This window comes from Ips typographus, linkage group LG2, assembly GCF_016097725.1.
Source record: "Ips typographus isolate SLU linkage group LG2, UJ_Ityp_2.0, whole genome shotgun sequence".
In the NCBI taxonomy this organism is placed as follows: Eukaryota; Metazoa; Arthropoda; class Insecta; order Coleoptera; family Curculionidae; genus Ips; species Ips typographus.
The window spans coordinates 20,772,178-20,798,713 of NC_138423.1; the positions used below are offsets into that span (position 1 = coordinate 20,772,178).

Sequence of the window (26,536 nt, forward strand, 5' to 3'; positions counted from 1 at the left end):
ATTACGTCATTCTGACGTCAAAAACGCTCTGCTCGCTCCATGGAGCGTGAAAACGAATGCGCCCAAAGTTACTTGACTCCAGAAAGCTGAAACGTAACGATAGATCAAGAAACAAAATTATACTTACCCATAATAAATTGAAAAATATTTAAGTACCTATCAATTGTTAAATAAAACACTATTTTCGCATAATAAAAGAGTAAAAATGTGTTTTTTATTGAAACCACATCTTAAAGCGTTTTGTAAAGTTTCAATTCATTAAAAAAAACGTAAACTAAAAACCAAATAAGTAGTGAATCAGGTAACGTTTAACAAATACATTAGAAACAAATAATATCTAACACTGATCTACAGAAAAAAATCTAACACATTAACTTAATGAAACCTGAACTAATCAGTAAATGCCTTTCTTTTTTAATAATTTTTTCGTTTCAATCCGCCTAGCTCGGCTCGGGTCATTTAGCAATTGATTCTTGAAGTCTTTCGGATGGGGTTTGGGCCTGGTCGCCGAAGAAGTTGAAGGTTTCATACTAGAAACTGGACTAACATTCCATGTACCTTCCGGAATTGAACTAGATGGTTTTATTATTCGTTTAGGTCGATTTTTCACGTCGGTTACTAGTTGTTCCAGTAAATTAAGAGTGCCAGTTTTAAGATCATTTACATCTGGAGAATCGTGTCTAGGTTTACGATTTTTCTTCCTGCGTTTAGATTTTTTAGTTTCAGTTTCAATTTCAGACAAAGATTTGCTTAGACGACGTTTCAACTTTTTACGCTTTGTACGGACTTCTTCTTCGGAGGTGTTGTTAGTATCAGTTGCATTTTGCACAGTTTCTGTTTCAAATACTTCGTCTTCAACTTCTAGGTTAACATTGTCAACCTCCAATTCGTTATTTTCTTCAGTGTTCATTATGTTACTTTCATCTTCCAGAGTGCCACTGACAACTGAAATGGTTGGGTTTTTAACTTCCTGAGCGGTCTCTTCAGGGACGAATGTCACGTCACTCAAAATGTGAACGGCTTCAGTCTTCTCTTCACTCTCCTTCGGGGATGGTTCTTGTGAATCTTCGTATTCCAGCGAAAGATTCAAAGAAATCTCACCTTTCTTGATCGTAGAACAGAAAGATTGCACCAAACTATTGATTCTTTGGCTCACAACAGGGTCTTTAAGATTATCCACTTGAATATTTTCTTGTAAAGTCAGAGAAGTTTTTCTGTTGTGTTTTTGGGCGCTAGCAGTGAGAGCGTTCAGTGATATGTTCTGAAGTAGCGACACGTTCTGCGAAGTTTCTTTGCTTTCTTCTGCTTTTAATGATTTCCTGGTGGAAGGTGGCTCTTCAACCAGTGACACGTTTTGCTTGATTTCTGTTTTTAGAGGTGTATTTTTGATTACTGGAAGTGGATCTTCAGAATCATCAATCACAATTACACTGTCGCTAGTTTTCTCATTTTGGGGACTTCGTGAAACGTTAGTGTCATGCAAAACTATTACCTCCTTTTTCTCTTGTTCATCTTCGCTTGAAGAATTCTCAATAGTTATTATTCGGCACCTCTTAGGTTTTGCTTCAGGTGATGTGTTCTTTTTAGGTACAGTAACAATGCCATTGTTGACATCCAGCGTGTCAGGATCGATGATTCTGCTTCCTTTTTTCGTCTTCTTCTCGTTACCAAGGTCGTATTCGTCTCCGGATAGTAATTCAGTCGGTTCTTCATCACAAATAAACGAATCATCAGGGTCGTAGGAATCATCTTCAAAAAGGTTCTGGTCGGAATCTGACGATCCAATAGATTCGCCTTCATCAATTATTTGATTGCTATCTTCTGACGGGGTATCTTCCTCACACTCTTCGGCCATGCCTACAATAAACTCGTTGTAATCTTCTTGACTTTTACTATCTTCTTCGCTTTCACTGGACTCTTCTAAACTTTCACATTTGGACTTCAAGTACTCGCTTAGTTTAATTGAAGCAAAGTCGTCCAGTTTTAGTTTGCGCGATGGCGATTTTTTACTGGGAGTTTGTTTCTTTTGGTCTTCTTGTTCAATTTCGTGAGCTTTTTCAAGAGGCTGGGTTGTATCTTTCTGGACGCTTTGAGTAGTTACACTTTTTTCGTTTTCAACAACAGACTCTGGTTTTGCATTACACTCATCATCTACAACGTTTCCAACATTCTCAGGATGAGATTCTTCAATTTCCATGACATCTACTTCAGAGACAGATTCCTCTTTTGAGTTCTCATTCTTGGCAGTGTTTTCACTCTTTCCGACTTCTAAAACAGGCTCAGGTTCTGGTTTTGAGCACTCATCCTCAGTGATGTTTTTATTAACATTTTCTGCAATTTCTTCGGTTTCCATGCCTGCTACAGTAGACTCAGGCTGCGCTATTGAGCAATCATTCAAAATGTTCTCAACAGTTTCTTCAGTTTCCATAACTTCAACAGCAGACTCAGATTCCGGCTCCAAGCACTGATTTTCCGCCACGCTTTTATTAACACTTTCATCAGCTTTGTCACCTTCCATATTAGTTTTTAATGGAGTAGAGCGTTCAATCAACACCGTGCTCTCATTTAAGTTTTCAGTCGTATCGTTGTCTGTCTCTTTGTCCATGTCATTCTCTTGGGATATCGGATCAATTTGAAGCTCCGTAGCATCTGAATTGTTGTGAACAGAATTGTCTTTGCTTTTCATGTTGAACTCAACTGTATCCTGGGAACAGACACTATCTGGACCTGGTTTTGCTACTGTCATATTTTCATCTCCTGCATTAGGCTCATCAAGGTCAGAAGACAAATCAAAATCATAGTGCGTGGATTCCGACATTTTTAATTTTTTTGTCTGATCTTCTGTGTTACTTGAGTCAGGGCTCAAGTCAGGAGATTCCGTAGGAGAGATCCCATCGTTAAGTATTAGAATTTCTTCGTAATCATTGTCCTTATCGGCAAAATGACCTTCAGTACTTTTGTTTTTTATTGACTCATCATTTTTTATAGGAGTTTCTACCTGAGTTGGTTCTTGTAAAACTTCAGTATTATCATTTTGAGTGGTAATTTCGTTGATTGGTAAAGCCTTTTTGGGTGACTGAGAAGCCTTCAAATCATCATCAGCAACCCGATCTTTAACGGATGGACTTGGAGTCTTCGACCTGGGTTTAGAGCGTCTAGGGTCCCTAGAAACTGTTAGTGTCTGATGGTCACTGTTGGGCGATGACTCTCTATTCGGACTTCTTGATTTCCTTAGCAACTTTCTATGATTGCTGCCAATAATAGGACTGCTAGCTTTTCCGGATAGAACCACTTTGACATGCTCGACAGTATTATTTACGACCAACGAATGATCGGGGCTCTCTGACACTTTCTTGAAACTGATATTCACTGTATTTTCTGTTTCCTCAATCAGTAAATCGTCGTTAGCGTCATTTGTTTCATCTGACGTTTGATTACTTGAAGTTACAGTTTTGTTAAGTAAAGAAAGCGATTCTTGCTCTGATTTTTCTATTGTGATGTTTGTGGTGGTAGTGGTTGGAACGTTGCCGCTTAGAATTACTGAATCAGTGGCTGGAGGCATATTCTCCATGACAGAATTATCAGGAGCGATTACAGATAGGGACATATCAACATCCATTGGTTCCTCCGCAAAGCTGCACTCTTTTTGATTTGGCTTGAATACATTAGACACTCTACTGATAACTGAGGGTTTTTTGTCAAGGACGCCTGCGCCCTGTGTATTTACTTCAACGTCGACGTTTTCTTTGTTACTTAAAGGGCTATCTTTTGAAGTGTTGGTGTCGTTGACAATTTTTTCTGAGACGGGGGAAGATTTGGATGTACTCAATCTAGGAGACTTCCTGGGAGAAAGATCTGCTACCTGTTTAATTGGCGATGCTTTAGGGGTTCCTGTGTCACTAACATTCAAATCTCCAACACTTTCATTAATAATGCTTAATTCCAGCTCAGCTTCAACTTTCTCCACTAATTTCTTTTTCTTTAATGGAGTAAGTTTGACAGATACTTCTTTCAGTTCACCATCAGCGTCTTCAGGTTTAGAATCGTTGGTTCCGGTAGAATTACTTCGAGTCACTCTAGCTGGAGTTTTTGGTGCCTCTACTTGATCCACCGAAGAACGACGTCCCCTTTTCAGCTTTGTAGCAGCTTCTTCCTTGGCTTCCTCCTCTTCATCCACAGTCACTGATCTTCTGCGTCCTCTAGTTGCTGGTTTTTTAACGTCTTCGTCTTCGGAAAGTTTTCGACCGCGAGCGCCTCGCTTGGCCGGAGTTAAAACTTCAGTCACAACCTCTTCAGTAGCTGAACCTCTGCGTCTCGTTGCTCTAGCGGGGGTTTTGGGTAGTTCCACTTCAAGCTCGCTGGCGTTTGATGCTCTACGCCCTCTAGGTTTGGGTTTGACTTGTTCTTCCGACTCTTCGGTTTTACTTACCGAAGCTCTTCGGGTTTTAACTGATTTTGGTGGTTCTGTTTCCGATGTATCGCTTGTTACTGAACCTCTGCGAGCTCGAGTTGGTTTTGCGACTAAAGGAAAGGGAAAACAAATATAGTAATAAGTGTATAAAATACACTATTACATGCTAAATTTTATTAATACAGGGTAATTTTTTTTGCTCAGCTTCAAACTTGCCAGACAGATGGTTATTTAAACAACTAGAGGACTTCTATCAGCCTACTCTTCCACGGCTATACGCGTACATTTTAAGACTTTTGTAGTAGAGAACAAAGCTGACAGAAAGTTGTTACGACTGCAAGGACAATCGGTAAAAACAATGATACCTACCTCTTGTAGTAAACGAATATTAGTTCTTTAATTAATTGAAATCGGATATATGTTTATATTTAATTTTTTTTCTTAAAATGGCCTTTTTTTTCTAAGTTTAACGCTGAGCTAAATAATCACCCTCTATAAAGTAATTAAACAATAAGCTTTCTTCAAAATAACTTGTTCAGTGTAGAGTTCCAAACTGTCTCTAATGTCTTTAATTATTAGGGAATAGCTGGTATTTGAAATTTCTGGAAAAAGGTGCATTTGAGAATTTGTGGACAAATAGTTTTAGAAACTTTCTGCATAAAATAAAACATTCTGAAAGCTAGATTTAGAGACACATAAAAAAATATTATAGATAAAGACCGACAGAGTTTAAAAGCACTGTAAATCTTTGTCAACATTTTATTCAAAACTGGCATACAAAATTAAGCTTTAAAAACACTTTTTTTTTGACAATTTTCTTTAACTTACTATATTTTGACTTAATTTTAAGATAGTACTTACCACTTTTTGGCTGAGTGCCTTTGCTATCTGTACCATCATTTGATTGAGTAGAAAGTCTTCTAGTTCTGGTCTGTTTAGGTTTATTGTCTCCTTCAGCTTGTGTTCTAGTAAATAAAAATTAGTGTCACCATAAACAGTTTTCCAGTGTATGTAAAACTGTGAATAGCAAATATCTGAAGATTTGGTGATTTAAATTCACTAATTCATAATTCAGTAATTAAGCAAGGAAAGATGTCTTAAGCACCTACAGAACAATGCTACTGACTACTGACTGTTCTAGGTTATAAAATGTGATACTTGTGATTTCAATCAACTTACATTGAATTGCACACTTAGCATCATAGACATTTTCACACACTGTATTATATTTGCATAGAAAAGCATTAAAGGAGTAATTGAAGCTAAATCGGCAGTAGACACAGATAAAATGCAAGTATTGATTTAAAGCAAAGTCAGCTGGAAATTGGATTTCCACATTTTGGTGACTATGAATTTTTCTGACTGAATGCACACAAACATAAAAATAAAATTCAACACAAATTTAGTAAAAATTAGTGTTGGTTATAAGCAAAATTGAATTTAGTAGTAGTAGTACTTCCATCCCAAATAATACAAAAAAATACATTTCATCCCAATTTCACAGTAATTTTTTTCAGCATGTCAGTTCAGTCAAGAAGATTTATTGGAAGGTAAGTTTTATTTTGCAATATGTATAATAAATAGAATGTAAATTTATTACAAATTACCTTAATGTCAACTGTACTGATTTAGGTGTTAACTGCACTAATTTTTGCAATGCCTTTTCAAACAAACACAACAGAAAAGGCAACTTTCAAACAACCTAAAAAGTCCTTTTTGCACACAAACAAGAAAGACTTTTGAAGTAAATTTTATCCAAAATGCATCCATTTTAATACTTGAAACATGTGTAATTTTCAAGCATACCTTCAAATGATATACATACTAATAATTAACAAATACAGTATTTTCCAACAGTATGCAGGATAGTTTATGCCCATTCTTGGGCAGTTGTTGGTTTATTTTCCATAAACACTCCTGTATACTACCTAATGTAGGTTTTAATGTAATTTCTGCCATAAACAGAACACTATCAAGTTCAAACTTGTTGGTCTTATCACCAATTTATTTTTATCATTTATGTGATGTTGCAATCACAAATATCCTGCTAAAATAATGTCTCACCTACTTTTCCATTGAAAACAGGTTAGGATAATATAAAACATTTAATTTCTGCACTTGTATCAAAGTTGGTTATAGACATAGATTAGACACATCTTTAGAAAGGAATTATAGGATAGATCAGGTTAGTCTTATAATAAAAATACAGAACAACACTGCTTATATAGGGTTATCATTCAAATACTTTAATCATGAGTTTGAATGACAAAAATTGCATACCCATTTGTGTTAGTTGTTCCTGATGGTGCATTAATCAGTCGAGACGAACGTCTCACTGGTGAATTTGTCGCTTGGTCTTCTGCTTGCACTTCACTGATGATGGGATGACGAGGCATGGTTACTGAAATTTAAAACATTTAGGTATAATACAGAACAGTTTATGATAGGAAATTAAAAGTTGCTAAACTAAAAGAACGAGAATAAAACATCTTTTAAATAGATCGCACAGAAGATAAAAATCCAGCTTTAAATCAAGAGTAAAAACTGATAACTGCAAAAAATACCAGGAAATAACTTAAGTTATATTATTCACTGAGGAATGATTTAAGGGGTAAACTACTGATTAAGGTGAAAGGAGTTACCTGTAGCAGATCAAAGAACATGTATGTAAAGTAAGTTAACTGAATAAAAATTATTAAAGTAAGAAAAACTAATTCACACGTGCACAATTAAATCGAACGGCGAACGGCCACAAATGTCAAATTTTTAAACTCTCAGCTGTTCATAGTAGCTTGCCCTTTCTGCTGGGCCTGCGCAACTGAAACTGTTTTTTGACAAAAGACATCCTAAACATAGGACATACATATCTGCATTAAACTTCAATTAATTAGTCAAATATAAACATAAAGGCAATAAAATGATAAAAATCCTGCACTCCTGTAGCTTTAAAAAAGGGTTAGGTATGTTTGTTCTTGTTCTCCTCGGCATTGAGGTCAATTAGGCTTGAATTGGCTAATAGCATGTGACCATTTTATCGAATCTCCACAAAACATCACGTGATAGATCTGTAAAGGGTTCAAAAGTTTCAAAACAAATATGTTATCATTATTCTTTTTGTAAAAATAATAATAAACTAATTAATTTTAGTTCTAGTGTTATTATTACAACCGCAATTATGTCCAACAGTCAGCAAATCTTAAACAACTTAAAAGTGATTTTAGGCAATGATGTGGAATCCAACATAGCCAGGTAAGCACTAACCATATTGTTAAATTGAATCACTTTGTTACTGCCTTCTAGCTACATTTCTTCAATAAAACATGAAGAAGACTATGAAGAATTTATGGAGAATATCGTCCAGAGACAAAACTCTGCCCATGTACATGCTTACAATGCCATCAAATACATTCTGTTTGGTAATAAGCTGAAAAAGAAGGAGAGTGTACAGCAAGTTTTGCCCAATAATGTTTCAAAGTCAACTGGACTTTCAAGTCAGCTGGCAGAGGCAAAAAAAGATAACCAGGCAGGAAACTATGGGAAGAAGGGTAAAAAGAAGTTTAGGGATATCAAAGATTTCCAGGAGAAAAAAAAGGAAAAAGAAGGTACTAGATTACCTTCAGTCGGATTGAATGTAATTATTAAGAATAAAATAATTCAGGTAGACACCCTTGTGACTGCATGGGGCAAGAACATGAGTTTATGAATAACTGTTTATCCTGTGGTCGAATACATTGTTTTCAAGAAGGTCCTGGACCTTGTTTGTATTGTGGAACTGAGGTGAATCACATCCAAACTATCATAAATCACACAATAATTTATATTCTTGGTAGATCAATGTTAGGGGAGAAGTTCAAAGTCTTGCACACACTAAACCACTAATGAAGTAAGTTTGTCATTTAGTTAAAAGAATAAGTAAAACTGAAAACTTCAATTCAAGACCCAAACAGAATAAAGTGTTTGATGATGATAATGACTACTTTAAAATCAATGCAAAAAAATCAGAGGGCAGCAAACAGAAGATGGTAGTTGCTTTGGATTTTGCCAGTAGGAAAGTAATTGAAAGTACCCAAGGTGATCTGAAATTGAAGCAGTTGTTACTGGAAGATTCCATAAAGCACTTGAAGAGAGTTGAGGAGGTTTATAGAAATATTCAAAAGCAGAGCCAAAAAGTTCTTCCTGTTCAAAATGTAAGTTTAAATTGTTGTACATTTTTTATCTTTTTATTATTTGATATTTTATGTAGCAGATGTATATTTAAAAAAAAAAATTCTATAATGTACAACTATTTGTCTGAAGGGTCAATACTTAAAGAGCAAAATGTATCTGGAAACTTTTGACAATTTAAAACAATTCTTGAGAGGCTTCTGGCACTTTTTAGAAGGTTGTCAGTAGCATTTAGAGGGTCCTGACACTTTCAAAATGGTCTTAGAGGCTTCTGACAATTTAAAACATGTTTGGGAAGGTTTGAGACACTTGTAGGGACCTCTGGAACTTGTTAGAAAGTTCTCAATAGCATTTAGAGGTCTGTGGAACATTCAAAATGCCTCTAGAGGCCTCTGACAATTTAAAACAACTCTAGGAAGGTTTAAGACACTTGTAAAGACCTCTTGCACTTTTTAGAAGGTTGTCAGTAGCACTTAGATTTCTTTGGCACATTCAAAACAGCCCTAAAAGCTTCTGGCACTTTTTAGAAGATCCTCAATAGCATTTAGAGGTTTATGGAACTGTCAAAATTGATCTAGAGATCTCAGCAATTTAGAACAGTTCTGGGAAAGTTTAAGACAGTTGGGCTCTGGAACTTTTCACAAATTTCTCATATACAATAGTTTTACCGGTACTGTAATTTATAACTTTATACATCTTAAAGTCCTGTCTAAATCCTTATTTGCATCCCTTTTTCATCAGAAAGACGCCGATGAACTGGTGGATCTCCTAATTCAAATGAGACACAAAAAACCACTAGAACCAGAAGATTTAGGGGTGGAAGACAGTAAAATGCCGATAATTAAATACGATAATATTATCGATGAAGAAATGGCCACACAAATTGATCAGGGATTGTGTCTGAGTATGCATCAGCCTTATGCAAGTTTACTAGTTGCGGGAGTGAAAAAGTATGTCACAAAATGTTGTATGATTACGCTATATTTGACTAACAACATCATCCTGTAGACATGAAGGTCGTGTTTGGGCTACAACCCATCGAGGACGTTTGTGGATAGCTGCAGCTGCTAAACCTCCAGAAGAAGAGGAAATTGTTGCCCTGGAAAGTTTCTACAGGGAGTTTTATAAAGGTTTGATCCGCAAATTGTACTGGATTTTCCCCAATTACGTGGATTCTTGGGATTTCAGACCCCACATTGAAATTTCCTAAGGAATACCCGACTAGTTGTCTATTAGGGTGCGTCACTGTTGAGGATTGTTTAGATCAGGAAGCTTACCAAAAAAGGTTTGGCTCTACAGGCGAATCTAACAGTCCTTACGTTTTGATTTGCAGTAATCCAGTGATATTGCCAGTGTTTTATCCTATTAGTGGCAAGCATAAAATTTGTAAGTATCCACACACTGATTTTTTGTTGATTTTAATAAGTTTCTTGCAGATCCTTTGGATAAGGAGTTGCATAAATGCGCTAAAATTGCTTTACAACACGCTAAATATGTTTAGTTGGGTACATTTTATTTAAAAAATTAAATATACTGGGGATAAGAGTTTTGTTTATTTTATCACTGTTCCAGATGTTTTTAAAAGTGTGCAAATTTTAAAATGGCTTAAATTATTTGTATTAGCAAGGGAAGTTAATAACTATAATAACTTTTTATTATTAGTTATTTTCTCTAGATTTGAAATTGAATGAAATAAAAATTCTAGTTTTTTTACTGCTACCGTATCATATAATATTTGATCACATTTTAATAACAAAAATTAAAGCGTCGATATTTAATCAAATATCACATCGATAATACTCACGCAAACCTTAACGTTATTGCAAGACGATTAATTTAAATTAACAAGTATTGCCATCAAATTTTTTTTTCCTACAGTCAAATTGTTAAACAATCCACCTAATAATAATTGTTATAAATTATATACAGACATTATAAATTATGTATAAATCTTGTTAAATAATATTACGTCTAGTTAAAAATTTCTGTACACTTAATACCTTCACATAAGTTGTATATAATAAAAAGCAACATATTCAGAATATAAATAATTTTGATTCAGTATTGAACTTGCATTTGAATTTAATAAGTAATGGTACCACATATATACTCAAATTATTTTAGAGAGTCAAAACTCTATCTATATATGAACATTTATAACATTTCTTGGTATACTTTATATAATAATATAATATGGGAATCACAGCTTTGGAAAGGAGTACAATTTTTGTATTTACTATCATTCTTAAATATAATAAGTATTGGCTTTTGTTACACTCTAACAGATTTTTTTATTGTAAAATATTAGATCACCCTGCGTTTTTCAATTATTATTATCAATTGCTCCCTACAGCTGCATCTTGTTAAAAATGATCTAATATTTGCCCAGTTCCTAATAAAAGCAAATAAATATTTAAATAAATACTTACAACCACTACTCTTATTAGCCGAACCTATATTTTGGGAGATCAATTCCAGACAGAAAAATTAATTTAATTAAATAAGTTTCTAGAAAAAGCGTCGGTTAAGTCTCTTGAGCTTCAAACGGATAGAGGAGTGGTCCTATTGTTGCTATGTCCATTTAATTCGGAATGTTCTGAAAAATCGTTGCCGCTCTTGGATGAGAATAGAGTTGAAAAGTATCGTGCCTAAAAAAAGAAAACAAACGAAAATTAGTTCTGTTGATCGACCGATAAATAGAAAAGTGGGCACAAATTTGAGTAAGTCTCCAAAGTGTGTTAATAGATAACTCAAAGTGTGTTTTATCACCAATCACCATATAACCAAAATCAGATTCTGTGACGTCAGATTTGGGGTTGTATAATTGTTTAAAAAGGTACATTAACAGAATTAAACACAAAGTTTTAACACTTTGCTTTCAGTTAATATTGAAAATGGAAAATAGAAAAAGAGAAAACTGAAGTGATCTTCGATTGTGGAGAGACAGTTTGAGGGCGTATAATCAAAGGCGCATTATTCAGGTTTACATTTGACATTACTGAGGTAAATGTTTTCTTTTTTAATCGATATACTTTTATAGAGAAAGACACTTAACTAACTTTGCTATCAAACTACAGCAAATGAGCATATTTAGGTAAATATATTTTTGAGAATACGGTATAATTTGTACAGTGGCGCCTATAGTTAAAATATTCTATAAGTTAGACCACAAGAGGCTTATCTAGGTTAATATATCATGCTCTGGAACTAAACGCATTTAATGTTGATTATCTGCCAGCAAAAAAATGATTTTTTATGTAATATGCTTATTGGATTGCAAAGTTATGATAATAATGTATCACTTTTTCAAAATGAATCATTTGACTTTGGAAATTACAAAATTACACAAAACACAATCCAGCGTTAGTAATTTACTTGGATTTAACAGTTTTTAAACTAGATAATATTATCCATGAAGAATTGCGGTAAATTTTCGAGAATATTCTTTTACAAAATTTCTGAGAATTTTCCATCTCTAAGATTGCAATAATGATTAATGCATTTACGACTCAAGATTGCTAATGAATGATACCGTAAGCCGTAAGTGAAGTAAAATGAATTCTTTACAGTGCTTTACAACTATCACACCAAAGTCTGATGATGCGGGTTAGGGTTTTTGTGTCTTCAGACGAGTTTACAGCATTTTTGAGAAAGACTAGAAGCACAAATAACAGTGTACACAACACCATAAGCTTGAAATATTAGTAACAAAAGCGTGAGTGTGTTATAACAATGTAGTTATAAAAGACAACTGGACAGAAAACGTCCACTCGCCTTTTTTGTAGGTATCCAAAACAGTGATAAATACCTTAAATTCCCTATATATGCATGATTGTGCTCTGTGCAATTTAGATTGGTATGTAAGTGTCTCTTAAATTAATATCCTTGGCCCGATACCGAGCTAAGTAAACGGCCTGGAAAATGACAAAATTAGTTGCACCACCACATGCTTAACATGCTGCCAATTTTTTTTTAAACTCAAAAATCAAAATGTAGGTACATGAAAATCTTTAGTAGGATGAACACTTACAACGATCCAGGCTACGGTGGTTCCCAGTAATAGTCCACACAGTACGTCGCTCCAATGGTGTTTGTAGTCCGATACTCTGGTCATTGCGGTAAATACTGAAGATAGAACAGCCAAAAATTGCATAGTGTGTCTTAGCAATTTTGAGCCATCCCAAGTCATACGTTTTTGAAGATATATCTAGAAAAATTATCAAGTTGAAACATTTTCTCATGGAATGGTTGGTTTAGAAATAAATCGGTTTTATGGATTTTACATCAAGAAGGTAAATCACCCTTAATTGATCATTATCACCGTGCAAAACAATGCCGGCCTTTTCATCGCAGCCATAACACAGTCTCCGCTCTTTAATTTATATTATTACACGGTAAAGCCTTGGGCAATCTCTCTGACAGATCGAAAGTCTTGAGTGAAAATTATGCATCCTGCGATTCTTGGCACCACCTCGTTATCCGTGCATCTCTTTCAAGTAAATCCGCACGTTGAGGTATCATTAAAGAACTTATAAACTAAAAAGTGTGTGTGCGTTTGACGATGGTTTAAGGCTTAATCGCACTTATGTCTGCGTACTTGTGTTCATTCGTTGCGTTTTATGACACTCTGGAGTGTATATAAACATCAATTAAAGTGAAAGAACAAACAAGGGGGGAAAGAGGACAACGGAATTAATCAGGGACGTGTCAATTGACTTTTGAAGCGAAAGTTTACAGCTGGGTGTAACAATATTGACTCTAGATAAGTTTATGACAGACACCAGGAGGAAGTTCAAAATAAAAATACAATTTCAGTTTGACTTCTAGTTAGTCTAGTTTTTGTTAAGTTGGTTAGAGTTTACGTTAATTTGATGCAAAAACCTTTACGTACCTAAATGAGACCATATGCAAGCATATTCGCCCATGTGGGGGCACATAAATCAGTGTTAATTGGCCGGTTTTAAATAACAACACAATACCTTTTAATTTATCGGTAACAGTTTCAATAGACTGAGCACGTTCTGCTTAATTAGCGAATTTAAATATAACATTTTAAAGGTTCTTTCAATCTGCCATGGTTCCTTTTGGTGTTTGCAACTTATTGATCATTGGTACTGTCTTGAAAATAAGGATATTTTTTTTTCAAAGAAAATGTATTTATTTAAGATACAGCCTTTGCAGTTAAAAATCCACCTCAACGGAAAAGAAGAAGATTGGTCAACTGACGGTTTATTTTGGACAATTTGGACTCTTTGACGAAGAGTATTAGTTGTAAGTAGTTTGTAATTTTTTGTATTAAAGACATTTGTAGTTTCAATGATATATTTAGAAGCAGGATTTTTAGGTAGAAAGTAAGTTAGATAGGTTTAGTTATTTACCTTAAAAATAACCCTGTTATAGAATTTTTATTCAAGCTTAATTATTTAAATTTTCTTTATTTACTAGATTATTAGAATGAATGGTCAGGGTGAATCTGATGCCAGTTATGATGATATTATCATGCAACTAGGAGGTGAGGGAGATTTGAGTAATCTCATCTTCAGGATGATAATAATCTTGACAGTACACACAACAACTTTTGTAAGTGGTTTTACCTGGGAAAGTATAAGACACTTGTAGAGCCCTCTGTCACTTTTTTGAAGGTTTTCAATAGCATTTATTTTCTATGGAACTTTTAAAATGGTTCTGGTAATTCAAAACTGTTTTGGGAAAGTTTAAGACACTCGTAGAAAGTTTTGGAACATCTCAGAAAGGTTTCAGTAGCATCTAGGAGTCTTTGGCACATTCAAAACAATCCTAGAGGCCTCTGACATATTTAAAACTCTGAGAAGGTTCAAGGCACTTGTAGAGGCTTCTATCACTTTTTGAAGGTTTTCAATAGAATTTACAGGTTTATGGAACTTTCAAAATAGCCCTAGGGGTCTCTGGCCAATTAAAACAGTTCTGGGAAAGTTTAAGACAGTTGTAGAGGGCTCTGGAACTTTTCGGAAAGTTCTCAGTAGCATCTAGAATTCTTTGGCACATTCAAAACGGTCTTAAGATGCCTCTGGCAATTAAAAACAACTTTGGAAACGTTTAAGACACTTATAGAGGCCTTATTTGTTACTTTTTAAAAGGTTTTCAATAGGATTTAGAGGTTTATGGAAGTATCAAAATGGTCCTAGAGGCCCCTGGCAATTTAAAACCATTCTGGGAAAGTTTAAGACTGTCGTTGAGGCCTCTCTGTCTTATTTTAGAAGCTTCTCAGTAGCATTTTCTCTATTGTAGTGGCAGTACTTTAATAGTAATGAAATTAATATGAGAAAAGATAAACAAACGGAAATGTTTAAAAAGAGAAAAATAAAAAATGTCTTTTTAAGCTCTGAATATGAAGTAGCAAAACACGCGACGCTTCCGCTTATACAAAATTTATTACACGCCCAAGGGCGTAAATTACTTCTGATACGCTTTACAGAACGCCGTCGTATTGATTAATATTCATCGAGCTGGAGGTAATAAGGAATAATTGAGGTTAATTTGCTTTGATTTTGTTGATGTACGAAGAGCTGAAATGATTCACGGGGTACACCTGAAGTTAGCATTCCACGCGCAAGATATAGAGTGTCCCTAAATTGAGAAGCTTAAATATGACGATCTAACCAACTTATCTTGTCCAAAAGTGGATGATGTCCAGAGTGTCACAAGTACAATTTAGTTTCGGTTGTCGGCTTGTCTCACAAATAAAAAAATATTTTTTATCATTTGGAATAGAAAGTAGGAGTGTAAAAATAAAATTTTACTTAATTCTTCAAATTTCAATAAAAAACAGCAAAATTGTTTTGTTTTATAATATTGTTATTGGTGTCAAATCTTGAAACTGCTTACACTTTAATAAGTTATGTGATATCATTAGTATCTTGTTAACCTTCAGAAATTCAAATACCGCTAAACTAACATGATATTCAACTTCAGTGGCGTGCAAAACAAACTTTTCCCAGACTTACCGCAAAATACACCATAGTGTATATGGAAAAGGACGAATGTCCTGAAGGAAAGGACAATCTCATTTCCTTCATCAGTCTAGCATTGTTCATATACAAAGGATTGGTACAAGTGAAGTCTATGTGATACGTGTGCTGGTTTTCAGGCAGCGAGCAATTGATGTTTGGCAAACAAATGGTGTAAAAATGGGGTCTCAGTCTTCCTGAAAAATGTATAACATTCACACTAAGTAGAGTCATTTAAACAAAACAGATTGGACGTACCAACAGTGTACTTCATGACATCGGTGGTTAATTGCGAACAAGCACCCCCAAATGCAAACATACCGATGGCGCAATAAGCGTTGTACACCCAGTAGGGGATGTTGCGCCCCATGAAGTAAAACGTTTTTCTATCATTTGGCCTGTTGAGAATTTCAGTCAAGATCATCTGCAAAAATAAAAAGTTGTTGAATTAACCAATATTAGTCTGTTCGCAGAGGCAATCCCTGACTGGTTTCCAACTCAGAAACAGTAAATGTCAAGTTAGATTGTTTTGACAAAATGTGCATTTTTCCACTTTTTTAAGGTTTGCAGTTATATAGAGCTCGAAAAATACTAAAAAATAAGTAAAAAGTGGTATCCCCAAGTTTTCGAAATAAGTTTGTAAATTCGTTTCTTAAGTATTTAATATTAAAATATAAAATCACAAGTAGTGTTTGTACTACAAAAGTGACAGTAATCCGGATAAAAAGTGATCCTGGAAGAAGCCCTGTATACAGGGTGGTCCAGTTTTAAGTGTCAATAATTCACCATTCGATAGCCAATCAAAAAATAAGTTGAATTGCATTATGTCATTTTTCTGAAAAACGTTTCCTAAGGAACTTACAGTCCTACAAATTTCAATTTAAAAAATCGTTTTATAGTGTAAAACTGAACATTCAAGACTTGTGAGAGTCCAAATTTGTACCGAATAGTCTAAAAACTTGCTATTTACTACTAGGAATAGTCTTATAATTTGTTTTCTCAAACTGCCATCCTGGTCGAGTGTTTGAAACTGGATTTCAAGAACTAAAAACAGTCCGGAAATCAAGACAAAGATTGTATTGTGCATGAAACTCATTTTTTACTTCTAAAGATAATCTAAAAGTTGACTTTTAAAGCTATAACTGATTTTACTAGGACTAAAGAGAGTCCAAAAGTCTATTTTCAGGACTTTGGTGTACAACTCAATTTTCTGGACTGAAACAAGTCTAGAAGTAAATTAAATATTCGTACTATTTCATTTCTAAAAATTAGTTCTCAAGACTAATATCGTAGTATTTGATACCAAAATTTTTTACATTTATTACTGAAGAAACGACTTTTGGAAATAGTCTTAAACTCGATTTTTCAGTCTTTAAAAGCACTAAAAACAGTCTGAATTTCTTAAAGATGCTACAATTTATTGCACCTATGATGAGTGTAGAAGTCAATTTAATACTGAAGAAGCTTGAAATAACATTTTCAAGACTATGGACAGCGTACAAACTGGCTTTTAGACCTGATAAGTCAAAAAATGTTTAGCACTGAGGTGTCTAGAAGTCAATTTAATAGTGACAAAGCTTGGAATGCCATTTTAAGAGAATGAAGAATGTGAAAATTGTTTTTAAGTTTGCTGTGTCAATAACTTGGTAAAGATAGTCTTAAAACTCGATTTTCCAAGCTGAAAGCAGTTTTGAAACACTAAAAATAGTCCAGAATTCTGAGAAAATTAAAAGCAAAGTAAAAAGCAAGAAAAGTTAGTTTTCAAGACAATTTTCATGAATCTAATGTCAATGTCCTCTATCTAAAACTATTTACAAAACGAAAATATTGAAATTTGTCTTAAAAATTAAAACTTACTTCAAATGCAAATTTTAAGCTTTTGATATTACTTTTTATTAGTTCATAGTCACTTTTTGGTGTTCAAGTCAATTTTTAAGGTTGAAATGTAAGAATTTGTAGTAAAAAATTCTAGAAAAAGTAGTTTTTTATGTCTACAAGTACAAATCAATTTTAAAGTCTCTCAATTTGCATGAAAACTGGTTACAAACACAATTTTTAAGCTTCTGAAATCAATTTTTATCTTTTCTCAGTCAATTTTTAAAACTAAAGTCTTTCAGTGTCTGGAAAGTATGAAAACTAGCTACAATTACATTTTTTAAGCTTCTTAAGTGAATTTTCTGTTTCCAAGACAATTTTTAAGTTGGGTTGGGTTAGTTTTGGGTCTTTGAAAGTAATAATTGAATTATATCGTAAAAGAAGTTTCAAATCAGAATTTTATAAGAGATAATTTCTTTTTCATCGTAAACAATGAAATTAAAAAAAACACAAGCACAACTTGGCTATGGATTGGTGAATTATTGACATTTACAACTGGACCACCCTGTATAGCAGAAGTGTTTATTTTAAAACTAAATTTTAAGTTCCTTGTTAAATGTTCTCACAGAAATAAAAAATAACATAAAAACGATATAATAGCACAAATAGGGTGGAAACACTTTTAAGACCTTTTTTCTGTAGAAAATGCACCGCAAAGCGCCAAAGTCTCGGGTGTTTTTGATTGCCTACCTCTAAATCCCGACGATATTTACCTGTCTAACAAATAAATCTCCGTTTACAATATGACAAACGACCCTACACCCACAGGACTGTAGCCTTTTGATGTCTCACTCTTCTTAAATGCAAACATTTCTGGGAATCCGTGTGACTTTGGCGGTTAAAACCGTCCAGTGCACAACGTAATCGGTGGCAAATTTAGAATCCCAAAAACTGAATTTTCGTTTTTTGACGGTCGTTACCAAGAAGATTCCAACCTTGAATTTCTGGCTTAAATTGATTACGGGATATGTAAATAATCATTCCCTCGGATAAGAAGTTGTACAATATATAAAATAAAAAAATTACATAATTAATCGTCTTTTTATCACCTAGAGATAGATTGACATTCTTAGTTTAATTGCATTGCGCAATTAGCGAGTTGAAAGGTCACCAATCCAATGGACGCTGAATTGTTTTCTTGAGTGTAAACACAACGCGGTTCCTTTTAATCGATCAATTTTGTTTAAACAAACATAAGAAATATAACTGGTGACATTCCTGATTATCGCAATGTTTTAACCTAAAACGTCGGTTTAATTTAAGATTCAAGATGTGATTGATTATCGTACTTTACTGTTTCAACAAACTCTTGTAAAAGCTGGTAAAAGCGCAAATCTAAAAGTAATAAACAAACGTTGTCAGAATGTTTTCCGTTTATTTCCATTTCCAGACAACAAGCCAATACTCTTATTAAATAAGATTTTATCGCAATTCGAAATTTGAGTCTTTAAAAAATCAGGAAGCCGGAAACGTTAATTGATGTTTTAACGTCTTATGGATCAATAAACATAAGTCTCGCCAGTCGGATATGTACTAACATTACTATGCCGCCTCCCATATGAAACAGAGTAATCAAGATGGAACTTGACACTTTGTTGTTGAACTAAAATAATGTTTTTGCGCCAATTTTACTCCAGACGATCACATTACCGAGTAATGTAAGACAAACAGTTAACAGGATCTAATGCTTAGGTTGCAAAGGCTACGAAAAGCTAATCATATTTCAAATATTTGCGTGAATTTATTGGAATAACGCAATATAATTATGAGTTTTTTCGAAAAAGTCAAGGATTTGATTTAGTTAAGAGCTATACAAGGTGGTCCACAACAAACCGAAAATCTGGACACCCTACTGGCCAAGTGAGCCTAGCCAAAAACAGTCAAGTGACCATAAAAGAGTAGTCTAAACTACTAAAATTGTGCTAAAATGTTCAAAATCCGATTTAACCTTGACCAAAAAATGGTAATTTTTGAGCTGGCAACACTGTACAAAGTGACACTATACAGTTAAAAACAGTCAGGTGACCATAAAAATGTATTTCAAATGTGAAAATTTGCTAAATTTAATTTCGACAGTGATAAAAGATGACGTGATTAAAAAGCAATTTATGAGCTAACAACATTGTAAAAGCAAAGTGGAACTACTAAAAATCAGTCACGTGACCATAAGAAAAGTATTTTCAGCTGTGAAAATTGGCTAAATAAAATTAAGACAGTTGTAAAAGTTTTAATGGTAAAAATCACGTCACGAAATTTTGGAAAGGCAGTTTTTGACCTGGCAACACTGTACTGGCCAAGTGACGCTAGTCATAAACAGTCACGTGACCATAAAAAGTCAGTCTGAATTACAAAAAAGTTCAAAATCCGATTTAAACAGTTATGAAAGCAAAAATTTAAAACTACAAGTCACTTGACCAAAAAATGGTTATTTTTGAGATGGCAACACTGTACAAACAAAGTGACACTACACAGTTAAAAACAGTCACGTGACCATAAAAATGTAGTTTCAAGTGTAAAAATTTGCTAAATTTCATTTCGACAGTGATAAAAGGTGAAACAGTAAAATATACGTCTTACGTGACTAAAAAAAGCAATGTATGAGCTAACAACATTGTAAAAGCAAAGTGGAACTACTAAAAAAAACAGTCACGTGACCATAAGAAAAGTAATTTCAGCTGTGAAAATTGGCTAAAAGAAATTAAGACAGTTGTAAAAGTTTTAATGGTAAAAGTCACGTTACGAAATTTTGGGAAGGCAATTTTTGACCTGGCAACACTGTCCTGGCCAAGTGACGCTAGTCAAAAATAGTCACGTGACCTTAAAAATGTGTTTCAAATGTGAAAATTTGCTAAATTTCATTTCGACAGTGATAAAAGGTTAAACAGTAAAATATACGTCTCACGTGACTAAAAAAGCAATTTATGAGCTAACAACATTGTAAAAGCAAAGTGGAACTAGTCAAAAACAGTCACGTGACCATAAAAAGGTAATTTCAGTTGTGAAAATTGGCTAAAAGAAATTAAGACAGTTGTAAAAGTTTTAATGGTAAAAGTCACGTTACGAAATTTTGGGAAGGCAATTTTTGACCTGGCAACACTGTCCTGGCCAAGTGACGCTAGTCAAAAATAGTCACGTGACCTTAAAAATTTGTTTCAAATGTGAAAATTTGCTAAATTTCATTTCGACAGTGATAAAAGGTTAAACAGTAAAATATACGTCTCACGTGACTAAAAAAGCAATTTATGAGCTAACAACATTGTAAAAGCAAAGTGGAACTAGTCAAAAACAGTCACGTGACCATAAAAAGGTAATTTCAGTTGTGAAAATTGGCTAAAAGAAATTAAGACAGTTGTAAAAGTTTTAATGGTAAAAGTCACGTTACGAAATTTTGGGAAGGCAATTTTTGACCTGGCAACACTGTACTGGCCAAGTGACGCTAGTCAAAAACAGTCACGTGACCATAAAAAGTCAGTCTGAATTACAAAAAAGTTCAAAATCCGATTTAAACAGTTATGAAGGAAAAATTTAAAACTACAAGTCACTTACCCAAAAAATGGTTATTTTTGAGCAGGCAACACTGTACAAACAAAGTGACACTACACAGTTAAAAACAGTCACGTGACCATAAAAAGGTAATTTCAGTTGTGAAAATTGGCTAAAAGAAATTAAGACAGTTGTAAAAGTTTTTTAATGGTAAAAGTCACGTTACGAAATTTTGGAAAGGCAATTTTTGACCTGGCAACACTGTACTGGCCAAGTGACGCTAGTCATAAACAGTCACGTGACCATAAAAAGTCAGTCTGAATTACAAAAAGGTTCAAAATCCTATTAAAACGGTTATGAAGGCAAAAATGTAAAATACAATAAGTCACTTGACCAAAAAATAGTATTTTTTGAGCTGACAAAGTGACACTACAGTTAAAAACAGTCACTTGACCATAAAAATGTATTTTCAACTATGAAAATTTGCTGAATCTAATTTAGAAAGTGGTAAAAGCTGAAACAGTAAAATATACGTCACGTGAGTGAAAATAGAATTTTTGAGCTGCCAACACTGTAAAGGCATAGTGGAAGTGTCACTAGTCAAAAGCAGTCACGTGACCATAAAAATAAATTACTACAGCCAAAATTGTAAAATATATGTCACGTGACGAAAAAAATGTTTCCTACTATCGTTTAACTACACTAGTAGTTCAGAAAACGTTTTAACGAAAAAGTATGTTTAACCTGCACTTATAACTTGATGTTAACTAATAAAGTAACAATGTTATCTAGTAAGTTTACTCTAAATAGGTCAATATCGAACTTTTTTTCCTTCTGAAAAACTGCAACAAATCAGTCTCGGCCTTAGCTTGTTCGAATGGAAAATGGCAATCATTTCACTTGAAACTTCCAATGATGGATTCGATTCGGAAATGTTTTGCAGACCGTGACATAGATTTGAACAGTCAATAATTGAAATTCGCAGCCGACAAGCAGGTTGATTGAGGTTAAATTACATATGCGTGTAGATTGGATTTCTCAGTGGCGTACATTACCCAGATTTGCATTGATAGACAATCGAAACGGCATGTTTTCCATCAGGATACGTCATCTTAAATTAAACACTTTTCGTTCAAGCGTTCTGTATTTTCAGAAAATATTACAAGTTCGTATTATTTCGTTTCAAGATATACGAGTGACAGTTCTCTCAACTGTCATAGGTCCTGACTGTGGTCAATTTTATTTTTACAGCCACGCAGCTGTTTTTGTGAATTTTTAGTTTATCTAAATATCACATTATAAGTTTTGAGTTTAAAGACATCTCTAATCTCATTCAATGATTCTTAAACTAGTAATGAGAAGAAAATCTTTAAAATACTCGATAATAACGCCATTTATAATAATATTATTAATAAAGTAGCAGAATAAAGGACAATCTTGCCACAACATATATTTTATCTCTTTTTATTGCATTAGATGAAGTACCTACTCCAAAAATTTAAATAATTAAGTAAACACGTGTTACAATACTTGACAATGACCTTATAATGTCATCTGATAATAATTTGTGTATTCGTTAAAGTACTAATATTGTAACACGTGAGTCACGTGTATTTTTTTACTATTTATAATTGACGTTTTATGTGCTGTTTCTTCTTCACTTCTGTCAGTTACGTTTTTGTTAAATTTTTTCGCCGCACTTTCTTTCTACATTTGTGTCTTCTTTATTGTTTAATCTCTAACCACATTTTCTTCTAAACGGAGTGAAAGGTTCAAAGTTACACGCTCGAGAAGAACATAATTTGAATTGTCAAAGGTCAAAACGGTGTTCGATTTACAAACTGCACGTTTTACCTTTTTCCACGTCTTTAAATATCCATCCTTGGCAACCGGATGCATAATTCCAACTATATCAATTTCGTCTCGCGTATGTTAAGCAGCAAAAACGCATATAATTTCTCCGGTAATTCTACTTCATTACACCGGCGTTCTAAGTTGAAAAGTAAAAAAGAACTGAAAGCCTTAAGGGCTTTAAAGCCAACCTTCTTATTTATGAAAAGTTAATTACCTGAATTTACCAAGTAAACTTTTGCGTTCTATTGCGGGTTTAGACGAAGGAAAAATTGCCAAAGCGTGAATTTCACGTCGGTTTTTTGCCCTGCGGCTCTATAAGCAGGATGTTTCTGACACGGTAGTAAAAAATTGTAATTTACAGGTTTTAGATCAGGGGTATAAATCTAATTCTATGGTCTAGAAATCCATAAGGAAGTCAGGTACGCTTCAGTGATAATAGGTGTTGTTACATGCATAGGTTCAAGCCAAAACGAAGAACATTGCGGTTCTAGATTGTCTGATAAAATTCAGGATCAAATATGTGCCGCTTAACAAAGACAGACAAGTCATCATCAGTTACAATCTCTTTTAACAAGATAATTGCTACAGCAACTTGAGTTCATTTAATAATAATTATTGTAACTCTGAATGTGATGAATTTATGATAAAAAGTGGTGAAATGACACTGGCGCCGCTTAACTTTAGTCGCCGGGGCCCGAAAGACCACATATGCATCTTTAAAGAGGTCAAAATTCTTTCGATTGCTACAAAGCCACAAATAGATCCGTATTTGAATTACAGATAAGTGGTCAAATGTTAAAAAAAATTGTGTTACACTAATATTGACCTAAAATTGATTCTAAATGACAGTGGCGGCTCGTGACCGTTATTAGGCAAAACTATAACGTCCAGAACAAAAAGTTCTGTAACATGAAATACATTTCTCGTTTTTTGCCCTCTAGAGTAAGAATTCGTGATTGTATCGTTTTTAAAATTATTAAATCATTGAACTGTCAATTAGTTTATTAGTTTATGTGTCATTTTGACGCATCTGTTACAGTAACGGTGAGTTAGAAGAGTGTAAAGCACAAAATTCTGCACGTGAATTCTGTTATCCCTTAAAGAAGCCCCAAGATCATCAGATACATTTTCCAAAGTAATCAAATCCAAATGTTCGTTTGACATGTTTTAATAAGGGATGCCAAGAAATTTTTACGGACCAAATTTCTAAATCGTTACGATTCAAAATAAAATAGACTAGACAATCTTCTGTCAGTTGCCTGATTATTTGGAAAATAGCTCAAAAGTAAGCTGTTTCCAAAAATCTGCTAACCAAATAACGCCCTTAAAAGTTAAAGGTTTCAGTCCAAATGTCTGAATTACTAGGGGAAGTTTAGAACACGTTTCGCAGACTCTTCAGAGCTTCTTCCAAGTTTTTTCTTTTCCTTTTACTATTTTTTCTCTTGACAAGTTTTTAAAGTTTTTTTTTTCAATCTGATTGATTTTTAACATTTTTTTTTAAATGACGCCCACCACTTACACCTATGGCACTTTTAATTAGTTTCGCTCCTGGTCTAAAACTATTTATGAAATAAAATTAAATTTAAATTTTAAACTAAAAAACCTCGAGGACTAGCCTTACAACATACAAACGTTAGTTTTTTGATTTAAACCAAATCTACAAAATATTATTTAAACAAAAACTCCATTTTTATGTACTTTTACTTTGTTTTCAGTATTTTCAATATTCACCATTTTTCCACCATTTTGTATTCGTTTTGACAATTCAGTTAAATTATGACTGTTTTACAATAAGTATAGTGTCATGATTATTATCATCCTGAAGATGAGATTTACTCAAATCTCCCTCACCTCCTAGTTGCATGATAATATCATCATAACAGGCATCAGATTCACCCTGACCATTCATTCTAATAATCTAGTAAATAAAGAAAATTTAAATAAATAAGCTTGAATAAAAATTCTATAATAGGGATGCCAAGTTATTTTTAAGGTAAATAACTAAACCTATCTAACTTATTTTCTACCTAAAAATCCTGCTTCTAAATATATCATTAAAACTACAAATGTCTTTAATACAAAAAATTACAAACTACTTACAACTAATACTCTTCGTCAAAGAGTCCAAATTGTCCAAAATAAACCGTCAGTTGACCAATCTTCTTCTTTTCCGTTGAGGTGGATTTTTAACTGCAAAGGCTGTATTTCGGTAACAGCCAGGAGGCCTCCTCGGTTATCGATTGGAATAGGTCCTCTATCACAATCTGCTCCATGTCATAACGTGGACTAGACGGTACAATTGCTGGTAGCACTCGGTATTACACTCAGTAACTTCCGTTCCGGAAGGAAACAGCTTTCTAAGATCCCCTGATCTTCAATAGTCTGATTTTTGCTCGAATTTTTTAGAAAACTGACCTTCCAGCTCTCATTAGTCTCTCTTGACAATCAACAACCAAAAACAAAAAAACCTTTTTTCCCACCTTCTACCTCCACGTACCACCTTTTTCACCTCCTTTGAAGTTCATCAAGTAATACTGTTAATTTTCTTAATAACTACATACAATCCTACTAAAACTAACTATAATGGTAAACACTTGACATCCCTACAAAAATGTACCTTTTCTATAAATTAAATAAATAAATTTTCTTTATTTTCTTGAAAAAAAAATCCTTATTTTCAAGACAATAGGTACCAACCTACTTTTACTAAATAGCCCAGGGAATAACTCGTAAATGTGTCAGTCAACTTTTTTGGTTTCATATTAATCATTTTCAACTTTTCATACTGGTGCACAACTATAGTTGTTTCTTTTCCACTAGTGACTTAACCTGACCACCCCGAATAAAACAGAAAAGGTGCAAGAAACAATGTAATAGTATATTATTCTAGTTAAAATAATTACTTTAACGGCTGCAGCCGTGTTATTTTAAGTATCATAACTCATTCTTATGTCATAACAATTACTTAATGCCTCGTTAACGCCCGAATTAATGGCATATCGCATACCGGCAAAACGTAAGCCCATAAGTTCCTGGGATAATTTTCGTATTATATTGTTTTAGTATTAATTTAAAACCTATACAATTCTAGTTCGTTGTTTGCATATATTGACAGCACTGACATTTTGTAGAAGGAAATAGTACCAACAACACTGCAACGTCCACAAATATCTTTAATAAATGTTTGCATTGTAAAATAAGCAGGTTTCTCCCATAGAATTTCCATAAATAACAATAGGATCGTAAAAAGGGCAATAAAAACCACAAAGGTTATTTAAATCATACAGGGTGACTTTTTTTAAATTAATTCCTAACATATTGAGGTTAAGTATATAATTAGTCAGACAAGCCAATAAATAAATTATGATGCATTAATATCAATAACCGATAAATTGAATATTTGCTTAGTTCTAAAAGGATTTCTGAGCTAATTGTCTTATCAGCTTTGTGTAGTTGTGAAATTTGGAACCTTAAGTAAAGTAAATAGGTAAGCAATGTTGCCAACGTTTAAATGATAATAATTTTCCCAAAAGCGTTTTCAAAAAGTTTTTTAAGCAGGTTTTGTAGTTTTATAGCTTTATGGAGTAGTATTTGACAGTTAACGACCATTATAAACACTAATTTAAACGTTTTTCAAATTACTGTGTCTGTAACTGTCAAAATTGTATTCATAGACGTATAAACAAGCATTAAATATGCTTTCTACTGATTGTATTGCCTTTAAACAGAAGGATACTGAATCTTAAAAAGTACTTAAAAAATA

The 26,536-nt window shown here is 33.6% G+C and overlaps 3 protein-coding genes across 5 annotated transcripts; 1 reads left to right on the forward strand and 2 right to left on the reverse strand.

Moving 5' to 3' along the window:
- Positions 1–181: 181 nt before the first annotated feature.
- LOC145725398 (uncharacterized) lies at positions 182–12,741 on the reverse strand. 3 transcript variants are annotated; one of them, XM_081974151.1, is made up of 4 exons: positions 12,606–12,741; positions 6,692–6,812; positions 5,273–5,376; positions 182–4,521 (listed from the first exon to the last, which is right to left on the reverse strand). In XM_081974151.1, exons 2-4 carry the CDS (start codon positions 6,805–6,807, stop codon positions 395–397), a joined length of 4,347 nt encoding a protein of 1,448 aa, XP_081830277.1. In that variant the 5' UTR covers positions 6,808–6,812; positions 12,606–12,741; the 3' UTR covers positions 182–394. The 3 variants fall into 3 exon arrangements, with proteins under 3 accessions (XP_081830277.1, XP_081830278.1, XP_081830276.1); XM_081974152.1 differs by lacking the exon at positions 12,606–12,741 and adding an exon at positions 12,384–12,479; XM_081974150.1 differs by lacking the exon at positions 12,606–12,741 and adding an exon at positions 7,054–7,214.
- LOC145725400 (activating signal cointegrator 1) lies at positions 5,915–10,643 on the forward strand. The gene is made up of 10 exons (XM_081974158.1): positions 5,915–5,961; positions 7,559–7,660; positions 7,712–8,013; positions 8,070–8,188; positions 8,242–8,294; positions 8,349–8,598; positions 9,317–9,525; positions 9,584–9,705; positions 9,764–9,961; positions 10,012–10,643. Exons 1-10 carry the CDS (start codon positions 5,930–5,932, stop codon positions 10,074–10,076), a joined length of 1,452 nt encoding a protein of 483 aa, XP_081830284.1. The 5' UTR covers positions 5,915–5,929; the 3' UTR covers positions 10,077–10,643.
- On the reverse strand, positions 12,424–15,931 carry LOC145724638 (putative phosphatidate phosphatase). Its single transcript, XM_081972993.1, has 4 exons — positions 15,820–15,931; positions 15,559–15,758; positions 12,606–12,782; positions 12,424–12,489 (listed from the first exon to the last, which is right to left on the reverse strand). The coding sequence occupies exons 1-4, from the start codon at positions 15,929–15,931 to the stop codon at positions 12,424–12,426; spliced, it is 555 nt and encodes a 184-aa protein (XP_081829119.1).
- Between the last annotated feature and the right edge of the window lie 10,605 nt (positions 15,932–26,536).